The sequence below is a fragment of the Macrobrachium rosenbergii genome, chromosome 2 (genome assembly GCF_040412425.1).
Source record: "Macrobrachium rosenbergii isolate ZJJX-2024 chromosome 2, ASM4041242v1, whole genome shotgun sequence".
NCBI lineage: Eukaryota > Metazoa > Arthropoda > Malacostraca > Decapoda > Palaemonidae > Macrobrachium > Macrobrachium rosenbergii.
Genome location: NC_089742.1, coordinates 73,935,549 through 73,947,911, shown reverse-complemented (window position 1 = coordinate 73,947,911; position 12,363 = coordinate 73,935,549). Strand labels below are relative to the sequence as shown.

General features: G+C 40.8%; 1 protein-coding gene across 2 annotated transcripts in view; it reads left to right on the top strand.

Annotated features, from left to right (window-relative positions):
* LOC136848598 (ubiquitin-conjugating enzyme E2 J2-like) overlaps positions 1-12,363 on the top strand; it is a 95,519-nt gene that overhangs the window by 27,040 nt on the left and 56,116 nt on the right. Inside the window, exon 1 of one of the 2 annotated variants that reach the window (XM_067120970.1) lies at positions 10,690-10,770. The exons of the other annotated variant lie outside the window; for it this stretch is intronic. Coding sequence (XP_066977071.1) covers positions 10,718-10,770 — 53 coding nt within the window. The 5' untranslated portion in view covers positions 10,690-10,717. Of the gene's footprint in view, positions 1-10,689; positions 10,771-12,363 lie in introns of those variants that run through there. 2 annotated transcript variants of the gene reach the window in all.

The following is a 12,363-nucleotide window of genomic DNA, read 5'->3' as shown; positions in this document are numbered from 1 at the left end:
TTTTATAAGTAAAAGGTTTTTTCATGTATGTAGGCAAAATAGTTAAAGCAAAGTGATACCCATGTTATTCAGTAGACTACTGTACGTGCAGTGCACCTACCATATTGTGTGTCATTTATGAGAGAGAAGGTTTTATTTACAAATAAATTATACAGCATTATTTTTTGAAGATATGAGTAAATAAGCTAGCTAATTGCCTTTTGCATCAGGTTCAGTTTAAAATGTGATGGTTGTTGTTTATAAGCTTATTTAGTGTTCACAGGTATGCCGTATTTAGAAGGTAGGGGGGAGTAAAGTTACAGAGTTGCCATTTTACATCCATAGAGTTTTCTTTGACCGTATGCAGCTGTTGACCGTATGTGGCAGGGCCGTAGTTGTATTATTGTAAATAATCAGAGGACTACTGTATACTGTATATGTATATGTGGATATATTTGGATATACAGTATAATTGCATATATGTTTTGATAATAAGAAAATATCTTTAGGGCAACTTGATATAAAATCATTAATTATTGTTCTTTGAGGCTCAGTCTAGCAAATCTCTTCTTTAGAAAGAAACAGGGAATTTGTTCCTACATAAATACAAACCTTCGGTCTTTACATAGGATTTAGCTTGCGCACACAAGTTGGAATGGCTATTCAACTTTCAGACAAGGTCATTAACTACTGGCGGTAGGGAGGAACCCCCTGCCCACTCGTCGGTCTGCACTCCACTCTGATTTCAGCCACCATTGTGTGAAGACGTCTCTGTGCTTCTCTGCCCGATTGCCACATGCTGTCTTTTGTTTTTGTTTTTTCTGTTGATATATTTTTGTGTGATTGTTGTTTGTGTTATATACTGTACAGTACTGTAATACCTCGAACTTCATGAGGTTAGGTTCCAGAACCCGTTGCAGATCAGGAGGAATCGTGAATGTTTGGTTAAAGTCACTAAAAATGCTAATAATGCCTATTTCTAGAGTTTAAACCCTAAATATGATCAAATCATGCTCCCAAAGCACTTTAATTTCAACTTAACCCTTAACGCCTATTGGACGTATCATCACGTCGACTAAAATTGTCTGTTGGGTGCCGAGTGGACGCACCCGTGACGCCGACTACAAAAAATTTCAACCTTTCGGTCAACTTTGACTCGACCGAAATGGTCAAAAAATGCAATTGTAAGCTAAAACTCTTACATTCTAGTAATATTCAATCATGTACCTTCATTTTGCAACAAATTGGAAGTCTCTAGCACAATATTTCGATTTATGGTGAATTTTTAAAAAAACTTTTTCTTACGCCCGCAGGCGGTAACTCAGCGAAAAATTTCATAAATTCTTTTCGTCATTTTGTCGTAATTTTTGCACTGTTCTATATTAGCTGTTACATAAAGTTTTATATAAGAAAATGTGCGCAATTTCATGTACAATACAGCAAAATACAACCCATGGTTGTAGCTTTATCAGTTTGGAAATATTTTCATATAAACCACGATAACTGCCAAAATTTCAACCTTCAGTCAACTTTGACTCGACCGAAATGGTCAAAAACGCAATTTTAAGCTAAAACTCTTACGATCTAGTAATATTCAATCATTTACCTTCATTTTGCAACCAATTGGAAGTCTCTGCACAATATTTCGATTTATGGTGAATTTTGAAAAAACTTTTTCCATACATCCACGCCAGAAATTCTTTTTCGTCATTTTGTCGTAATGTTTGCACTGTTTTATATTAGTCGTTACATAAACTTTTATATATGAAAATGTGCGCAATTTCATGTAGAATACAACAGAAAATAACTCATGGTTGTAGCTTTTATCAGTTTTGAAATATTTTCATATAAATCACAATAACTGCCAAAATTTCAAGCTTGGTCAAATTTAACTTTCGACCGAAAATGGTAAAAAACGCAATTATAAGCTAAAACTCTTACATTCTAGTAATATTCAATCATGTACCTTCATTTGGCAACAAACTGGAAGTCTCTAGCACAATATTTCGATTTATGGTGAATTTCTGAAAAAAAATTTTTTCCTTACGCCTGCGCTGTAACTCGCCGAACATCTCAGAAATTCTTTCGTCATGTTGTTGTAATGTTTGCATCGTTTTATATTAGTCGTTACATAAACTTTTATATATGAAAATGTGCGCAATTTCATGTAGAATACAACAGAAAATAGCTCATGGTTGTAGCTTTAATCAGTTTGAAATATTTTCACATAAATCACGATAACTGCAAAATTTCAACCTTCGGTCAACTTTAACTCGACCGAAATGGTAAAAAACGCAATTATAAGCTAAAACTCTTACATTCTAGTAATATTCAATCGTTTAACTTCATTTTGCAATAAATTGGAAGTCTCTAGCACAATATTTCGATTTATGGTGAATTTTTAAAAACATTTTCCTTACTTACGTCTGCCGGTAAACTCGGCCGAACATCTCAGAAATTCTTTCGTCTCGTTGTCGTAATATTTGCACCGCTTTAAATTAGTCGTTACATAAAGTTTTATATATGAAAATGTGCGCAATTTCATGTACAATACAACAAAAAATAACTCATGGTTGTAGCTTTTATCAGTTTTGAAATATTTCCATATAAATCACGATAAATAGAAAAAATTTGACTTTCGGTCAACTTTAACTCAACCGAAATGGTCGAAAACTGCAATTGTAAGCTAAAACACTTACAGTCTAGTAATATTCAATCAATTAGCTTCATTTTTCAACAAACGGGAAGTCTCTAGCACAATATTTCGATTTATGGTGAATTTTTGAAAAAAACATTTTTTTACGTCCTCGCGTTACGAATTCATGCATCATTTTGTGATAATATTTTCTCTGTGTTGCTTTGATCGTTTTAAAATTTGTTATATACCAAAATCATCGCATTTAGTTGTACAATACAGCTAAAAAAATTAACTCATTAGCTTTAACTGTTTTGCTTACAGCGATTTGCATACAATTATATTTGAGTTTTTTTTGCTGTCATATATTCCAATATTTATATATGATAATGATATTTTTCATTTCTGATGGTTGCATACTAAACTTCAGGCAATGACAGAAAAAATGAGCCAAAATGAACTCTTAATCTTAAAAACTAAGCGTGCTGTGATTTTTGAAAAAACTTTTTCCGGCTTCATTTTCTAACTCACCAAACGCTGCCGGCATACGGGAGACGTTTTTGTAAATAGGGCTTCGGCGTTAAAGGGTTAAAAAGTTAGCTAAATACATTACCTTAAAAAAGAAATAAATGGTTGACGTAAAATTAGAGTACAGTGGGCCCCAGTATTCGTGGGGGTTGGGGACAGCAACCACCCACAATAAGTTGAATTCCGCGATAAGTTAGTACCCCGTCAAAAAATGCTGATATCTGCCTATTTTAATAGTTCAAACACCAAATATACCTTAAACTAAAATGTTTATAACTGCCTATTTTAATAGTTCAAACACCAAATACTTAAACTATCATTCTAAAACACTTTAATATCATTTCAGAGTCATCATACAACATTACCCGTAAAAATATATGGCTTACAGCTACGTGTGAAAGCTAATCAAGTTCCTCCTATATTCAAGCACAGCCATTTTCTCTCATACAGTATTCAAGCTGTCCCTGTTCTTTTTACAATAGACAGGGGAAACATTGGGAATTCACAAGTAGAGTCAAGTACTGTACCTAAATATTTAAATATGCATTAAAAAAAATACCAAATTATAAATGCAATCAACAGTGATAAAATATTTGCTTGTGTACTGTACTGTGTTGTGTGCTAATCATACTTAGAATCAACTAAACTTGTGATGAAAATGGTACAGTAAATCAAAAAAAAAAAAAAAAAAAAAAAAGAGAGAAGAGAGAGAGAGAGAGAGAGAGAGAGAGAGAGAGAGAGAGAGAGAGAGAGAACTGAGGTAGGTTTACATCGATAAAATGAACCAGGAAACAGCTGTTTTGTGATTTTTGAGGGATTTTACTTTAACAAAGTGTGTTAGTTTACCTTTGTATATACCCATTTTACTGTAATGTACAAAATTAAAAATAATAATTCCATTAATACATTCATTTCTTTTAGCAACTAAAAAATTACTTTTCTAATTTTTTCGGTAGTAGGCTCAATCAGCTGATTCTTAGAACGTAAACATTACAGGTGGCTAGACGATGGTTTTTTTTATACATATTATGGTGATAATAGGTCAGTATAATAATACACTATAAATGGATTCAGTAAGAAATAACATTTTATATTGCAATACACTCCCTGAACACCTGAATTAGCCCTGGTCACTGACCAGCCCGAACTATATCCCCACAATTTTACCCACAAAGTGGGTAATTAACTGTCAGCGCTACCAACGCTACAGGGAAAATCTTGTCAAATGAGTCACCAGAGGTACCGTTGACAGCGCTGCTGCAAATACCGGCCAACAGAGGCCGACATCCCCAATTGTTATTAGTTTGCTGTGCTGCGTGGGTGTGTCCCACATCAGGCGAACTTTTGGTCATTTAGCCCAACCCCCATTTAAAGAATTTGGACACCAGATTACGATTTTGGACTGTTTTTACCGTCTTTTCTCCTGGATTTATATTTTATTGACTAGATTTGGAACTTCTCTCCTGGTTTTGACTTTGGATCGGTACTTTGGACTCGATTGGATAAGTCAGACAAGAAGACGTCGCCATCTGCTAGCGCTGCTGCTTCCACTTTGTCTACATCTTTGACGACCGAGCCTTCTACTGCTGGAGATGCTGCTGCTCATCGGTCCTGCACGTCGTGCAAGCGTAGGATGAGTACCTCAAACACGATCAACATTCTGTTTGTATTTTATGTACGAAGGTTCAGTGTAGTACCAGTCAGAGATGTGACGAGTATAGGTCTTGGTCAATAGATCAAATGGAGGATTATTTGAAACACAGAAACTCCTTTGCCTCGAAGAGTAAGCGCAGGTCAGGATCAGCTGTAGGGTTACAATCAGTAGATAGGGAAGAGTTAGATTCAGAGTTATTCAAGAAGTTAGAGGACAGTTTATCATCCAGTATGTCTAGCCTATTTCTAGCCTGCTGAGTAAGTTAATAGAGAATAGAGATAGTGATAGTAGTAGCATAGTTGATTCTAACTTCTTTTTCAGCCCCTTGCCTGTTCCAGAACCAGCCCTAATGGGTGCCGGGGTCATAGAGAACTGCAAGCCTCGAAGGTAGGTTCTGGCCCCCCCCCGGTGCGGAGCAGGCAGTGTCGGCAACAGATTCCCCCCTTCCCACTCAAGGGGTAAGTTATGAGGTTGATGTAGAGTTAGGTAAGACACAGACGAGTAGGGAAAATAGGTTAGGAAGTGCTCAGGAAGAGAAGTAGAAGGCGCAGTCTTCTTCGGGTTTGGGTTCGGTTGGGGTTTCTAGTGTGACAACTTCGTCTTGGATCCATCTTTGGTTTTATTTCCTGCTTTGAGTTCTTTACAACAGAAGGTTTGTAAGTACGTGGTTTGTCGTTCGGATGTGGTTTCGGGTCTGTCGGGTTCGGTACTGTTGGAGAATTTTCTTGGGTTTGCTAGTGATGTCTGTCAAGATTATGGCCTCTTCTGCTGCTTCTGAGTTTTCCTTTTTTCCCGGATTTCATCTAAGCCTTCTTCCAATGTCTTTACACAATCTTCTTTATCAGGTCGCTCTTCGGAGTCTTCTCTTGCTCATTATATTTTCTTTGCCATTAAGTCAGCAGAGCAAAGAATTTTCATTGGTTAAATCCTGTAATGTTGGAGTTTTCAGTGGCTCCCTCTCTCTCTTTGGGGTTGAGGCAAGGTGTACCTTTGGCGGGGCAGTTTTCTTTAGCATCTTACATGGGTCCTGTAGTTTTCTCAGGCTTCTGGTCTAGATACTTCACAGGTGGTTGCGGAGTCTTCCACAACTCCGTATTTTCATCCTTTACTGGGTTTAAAATGTAATGTGTCCACCGCGGTTCTTGCAGATGCTACGGCATTGGCATTTCGCCTGCATCATCGTTGAGTGTATCAGTACTGATGGTGTCCTCATCATCTCCTTTTCACTAGAGTAGCTGGTAATTTTCCTTCTTCGGTCCCCATTGGTTCCGCAGCTCATAGCTTGTCCTGAGAAACACCTCTGAGTACTGGACCAGTTGATATGTTCTCCACTTGTCCAACGTTGGCGGTAGGTGCTCCAGTGGTTATTCGAGTGTGGCTGCTTTCGTTTCTCCTTCGACTTCTTTCTCAACTTTTGCCGCAGCTATTTCTATTCCTCCTTCTAAGGTGTTCAATGTGGGTTCGGCTTTGGTTCCAGGTCATCAGGGAGTTCTTCCTCCCTCTCCCTTTATCAGTGTGACTTCAGCTCCGGATACCCTTCCTGGTGCAGTGTTGGTTCATCTGGCATTGGTTGGATTGGGTGTTGTGGCCTCTCCGTTCGCAGGGGTGGGCGTTTGTTGTACAGGTGTTACGCCATCATTGCTGGGTGGTGCAGGGTTTGCGCAGTTGAGTGCATCTGACTGTTTTGTCATCAGCTTTAGTTGGAACTTGGTACAGGGTTTGCGCAACCAGGTTACAGTTGGCTCAGGTATGATGGGGTCAGGTATGTCGGGTGTTGATCTCGCACATCCTGGTGTAGCAAGTTCTGGGTTATCGGGTGCAGCTCTTGCGGGTGGTAAATCTGTCTCTTTTCCTGTCCCGGTTCAGTCGGACCAGTCTGACAGAGAATGCTCTTTTGAAGAAGAGGAGCAGGTACCAGATATAGGTTTTTTCTCCAGTGAATGAAAGTGAGTATAAGTGTGTGGTGGACTTTATCCATTCTCTCTGTTTGCAGTCCAGGCTCCTGAGGAACCTACACAACCAAACCAAGCAATGTTTGAATCTTTGTATGTAACTAAACCAGTAGTCTCCCGAACATCAAGTAAGCCGGTCTGGTTTGGCCGATTCGGGCAGGTGTTGAGGTAGGCAGACTCTAGGTTAGCTTCTCTTATTTATCAGGTCAGGTAGACAGGATTCAACCTTGCTTCCTAATCGGAAGGGTTTCTATAGGGTAGCGGGTAACCCTTCTGCCGGTGTCAGAGTTCCTCTCAACAAATCTGTTGAGGCTCTTCTCTCTCGGGTTCCTTCATCGAATTGTTTGGTAGCAGTTACATCTCGTGAGGCTTGTATTTTGGAGGACACTTTTTGCAGCCAGTCTGAGGCCTTGTCCCACTCTATGTGTGGTTGATGGGGTTTCTCAAACAAGATGGATATACTCCCTCCGATACTATACTGTTTGATAACCTCATCACTTCAGTTTTGATGGGGTTGGCATACCAGGCTAACATTTCGGCTGGCTGTACAACATTCTTTGGCAAGAAGAGGAGGCTTCTTTTTAAATCATCTTCCGCCTCACTATCCGGATATTATAAGAGGGTTCTGTTGAGGGCGCCTTTTTGCGCTCTGCAACAGTCTTTTTAGAGAGGAGGATGTCTCCTCCATGGTCAATTTCGTGTTGTCGTCGTCAGCAGTAGCGTCACAGGAGGGTATGATTCGTGTGGCTGTTCAGGGTTCAGGTGATGAGGCCAGCATGACAAACTTTGTTGCTTTCAACTCATGTCTCTGGTGTCGGCAATTATATATCGTCGAGGGTACAGAATGTTGAAGTATCTAGCCCTTGGCTGATCCTTGCCTCCTCTTTAGAGGAGCTAGTAAGGGCGAGGGACTTCTTATTGAATCTATGCAAGATTCTAGGAATTCGTCTAAATTTTGCCAAGCGTTGCCTGGTTCCAACACAATCTGTAACCTTTCAGGGATGAGGATTCTCTCTCTCTCTCTCTCTCTCTCTTTCCTTTGAGGTTTTTTTTCCCAACCCTGGAGAGGATCCAGTCGGTCCTTCAGCAATTAGAGGTGTTCCTGTCCAACAGGGAACAGCCGTTACCAACTTGGAGAAGCCTCTTAGGGAGAATGTCTTCTCGCTCTCTCTTTTAATTCCAGGGTCTCATCTCCGAATGCATTTTTCTTCAGGTATGTCTTGGGAATCGCTGGGACTTCCGCAGCAAAAACGCAGTTATAGTCTGGAGCGATTCTTGCCTGTCAGATCTTCTGTGGTGTTCAGAAGAAGTGCATCTGACACCCGGAAGGTCTATCAACTCCCCTCTTCCCGATGTTCATCTGTTCTCAGATGCCTCAGATCAAGGTTGGGGAGCAACCTTGGAGGAAACCCAGGCTTCGGGGCTCTGGAAGGATCGGGAGTGAGAGGAGTCAATAAATCTTCGGGAGCTCAGGGTTATAAAGGAAGCCCTCAGGTGTTTTTCAGCCCTCGTACGCAACACAGTAGTGGCTCTGTTTTGCGATAACGTAACTCCGTGTCGTATCTGAAAAACTCGGGGGGATCAAGATCAACAGAACTCAATACTATAACACATAAGAGTCCTGAGAAGGTAACACATAAGAGTCCTGAGAAGGTGCGAAGAGTGGAAAGTGTCTCTTCTTCCCCAACTTGTATCGGGGAGTCTCAGCGTACTGGCCGACTTGTTAAGTTGCTCTCGTCAGGTATTGTGGGGAGAGTGGACTTTGGCTCAGGAAGTAGTATGTCAGGTTCTCCTGAAGTGGCCAGCTTCTGTGGACTTTTTCACAACGAGATTAAACCATCGTCTTCCGGTTTATTTCTCAACAGTGGTGGACCCCATGTCGATAGGCACCATTGCAACGTTACAAAATTGGAATCACATGCAGGTGTATGCTTTCCACCATTCAGTCTCATTCATCAGGTAATCAGGAAATTGCAGGAGAGTGTCAAGACGTCTATTACTCTAATAGCTCCTTGCTGGCCCTACGCCCTTGGTTTCTGGAACTCCTAAGCTCCTTATGGAAGTTCTGATGTTCCTTCCCATGTGGAAGATCTTGTCAGACAACTGCATTTTCACCATTAACACCCAAACCCCTCGCGTGCTGAACCTAGTTGCAAGGCGACTGCAGAGCAAGCAGCTAGACAGGCTGGACTCTCTAAAGCTGTGTCTAGACAGCTTTCTTTCAGTTTGAGAAAGTCAACCCATAACCTTTACCAGGTCAGCTGGACAATGTACAGAAGTTGGTGTCGTAAGGAAGGTCATTCCATCTCTAAACCTTCCATAGCCAAAATAGCTGATTTTCTTTTATTCCTTCGGAAAGTCAAGGTTCTTTCGTATTCGGCTATTGCTGGATACCCCTCAAAGCTTAGAGTACACTTAGTTTCCATCTTCTCGAAAATTGCTAGTAGTAAGATCATCCAATCGGAAGTTCTAACGTTAAGACAGCTGATTAAGAAGGTGTTTTTTCTTATGGCTTTAACTACAGCTAGAAAGGTGAGCGAGCTTCAGGCAGTTTCTAGGCTGGTTTCCTAGGCGGAAAATAATATGTATTGTATTTGTCTCTTCTTCTGGAATTTGTGGCGAAGTCGGAGGTTAACCCTGTGCCTCGTTCGTTTAGGGTTCTTTATCTGCAAGGGCTCGTTACCAGCGATCCAGCGGAGATGTCCTTATGTCCGGTGCAAGCATTAAGTCTATTTATCAAAGGCTGAGAAACTCCGTCCGCGTCCACATACACTTCTCGTCTCTCCGCGGAATCCTTCCCGTCCGCTGTCAAAGAATGCAATTAGTTACTTTCTGAGGGAGATGATTTCCCAGCTGCTTCTTCGTCATCTTCAAGCTCTGTACTACCCCAAGCGCACAGTATTCGGAGTATGGCCACTTCATCTTCCTTTCTAAGGAATTGTTCAGTGTCTTCTATTCTGGAGGCGACTACTTGTAAGTCCGTCTCAGTGTTTACTTCCTTTTAGTTAAGACATGTTCAATTTGTCTCGTCGGAGGGTTATTCTCTTAGTCCATGTGTAGCGGCTAACTCTATTATCTAGGGTGCATTATTTAGCTGAGGTGGTATTCTCTTAATGTGGAGGTTCTTAGGTTAGCCAGGTAGAGGAATTCCTTTTAGTCTTTAGAATCTTAGGCAGCAGTAATAGTACACTTTTAAGTATCTGAGTCTTTGATAATTTCCCTACGAGAGTCCAAGGGGGTTCTCTAGTAGGCTAGGCTCTTCGTCGGCGCTGAGATACTTCTTCGCTCGTTGATCGTCGGGCCTTATCCAGAGGATCAGCAGCTCAGCACACTGCTTCATTCCCCTCCATACGTGAGAGGCTCTCAATAGCCACATGGGAGGTTCATCATACTCCTCCATACATGAGAGGCTCTCAATAGCCTCATGGGAGGTTCATCGTACTCTTCCATACATGAGAGGTTCTGAAGAGCCACATGGGGGGTTCGACGGACCAAGACAGTACTGACCTGGCTGATGGTCAAAGTATTCTCCAGCATGTCCCTTCACCGAAAGCATTGATTGATATGGTGAGTATATGACTAAACAGATATCCTATGCAAAGCAGATCAGTGAGCTACCATCTCTGCGGTTGTAAAAAGGGGGCGGCCGCAACCTAGATGGGTCTCCCTCCAGCATGTCTCTTCACCGAAAGCATTGACTGATATGGTGACATATATTTACACGTACATTTACATGTAGTAGGTTGATAATGAGTTACCGGCTTATTCTCCATTTACAGGTCGGGCTGAATTAGGTTGATCCCACCTGCATTAAAATTTTGTTAATTGGGCTGATTCAGGTGTTCAGGGAGTGTACTGCAATATGAAGTTTTCATAATAAAACTAATATTTTAATACTTACCTGAACACCTGAATGCTTCCCACCCTCCTCCCCATTTCAGTTTTTGATAGTGAGTGACTCAGTTGGGAATGTCAGCCTCTGTCGGCCGGTATTTGCAGCAGCATTGTCAACAGTACCCCAGGTAACTCATTTGACAAGATTTTTCCTGTAGCGTTGGTAAAGCTGACAGTTAATTACTCACTTTGTGGGTAAAATTATGGGGATATAGTTCGGGCTGGTAGTGACCAGGGCTAATTCAGGTGTTCAGGTAAGTATTACAATATTAGTTTCATTATGAAAACTTTATTTTGCTGTGTTTACATTAATACAGTATTATTTGAAAATTAGTAAATCATTGTAACATGTACATACGTATAAACACACTCATTATATGGCATTGTGAACTTCTTTTTGTATTTTATGTTTATGATAGGATTAAAGGATTGTATTTTTTGCATCGTAAAAACGAATCATGTTTTGTTGTATTTAGTCACGAAAATAACATGAAAGTACAGTAATTCCGAATATTGCTCTACAAAAAAAAATCCGCAAATTACAGTAGTGACTTTTCCGCCATTTAATTGGACTTATATTCCACAGAAAAATCCGTGACTAACTGAGCCACGAATGCTGAACTGCATTGTAACAGGGTGCACTGTATCACCTAATGGGTATTTGCCACACTAGCGCATTTACAGTAGGGTATACTATTGTTATCCCTTTTCACTGGCTGCTGTTTTGTACTCAGTAAGGTAAAACCAAGTAACGAATGGGACTGTAAACAATGCTGTGTTTTCATTGTCATTGTCATTGCTCTCATTTGTCAAAAAAAACGAAGGTCAATTCAAAAATAAAGAAAACGTGTGTACTGTACTGACTTTTTACAGGTATTCAAATTTAAAATTACGGAAATAAAATAAGTTGTTAAAATATGTGTGTGTGCTAACTACAAAGAGAGAGCAATGAAAATTTTGTGAATCCAGAAACGTGAATGCATGAGGTGTGACTGCGTACAAACCCCTCAATCACTTTAGCACTTCTGAAGAGGAAACAGGTGAGTTAGGTGCTGTCCAGGGAAGGACAGATTGTGCATTCGGTTTCTCTCTTTTTTAAGGTTGATCCTCATTTATTATCGTATGTCACACCGTGACATGAGTGTAATAAACAATCTAACTCGACATCTTTTTTCAGGTGTTACGGAGGCCGAGGGCATTAGAGAATTATGTGCCTCTTTAGGTCTCTCGGGAGAGCCGAGTGTCTTTTGAACCTAATGATCATGCTTAGGCTCGAGGGGCTATCTGGTATCTGCTCAGACTGTGCCTGAGATGACTTACTGGCCACGGCGTCTGCTAGCCGTAGGACTGCTCCTACTCCCTTGGTAACCCCTCATGCAGTATTGGGATTGAGTTCCCAGATACTGTCATATACATTAATCTCTGAGTGATATTCTCCTCTACACACAACATGTTGCCTAAGGCATGCTCTCCTCTACACACACACACATTGCCGAAGGCATGCACGACAAACTCAAGAAGAGGAGAAGGAAGTCATCATTGTTGTCTTTGTTTTCGTCTTTGTCGTCAAGTGCTGCCGCCTCCTCCCCCTTTTCTTTCGAAGCTAGCAAGCAGAGGAAGAGGAAGGTGCCTTATGTAAGGGTGCAACTGCTACCCAAGATTCTCCAGAACCCTGGTGTACTGGTACTGGCCCCGGTAGCCCACCTACTGGGAACACCAGT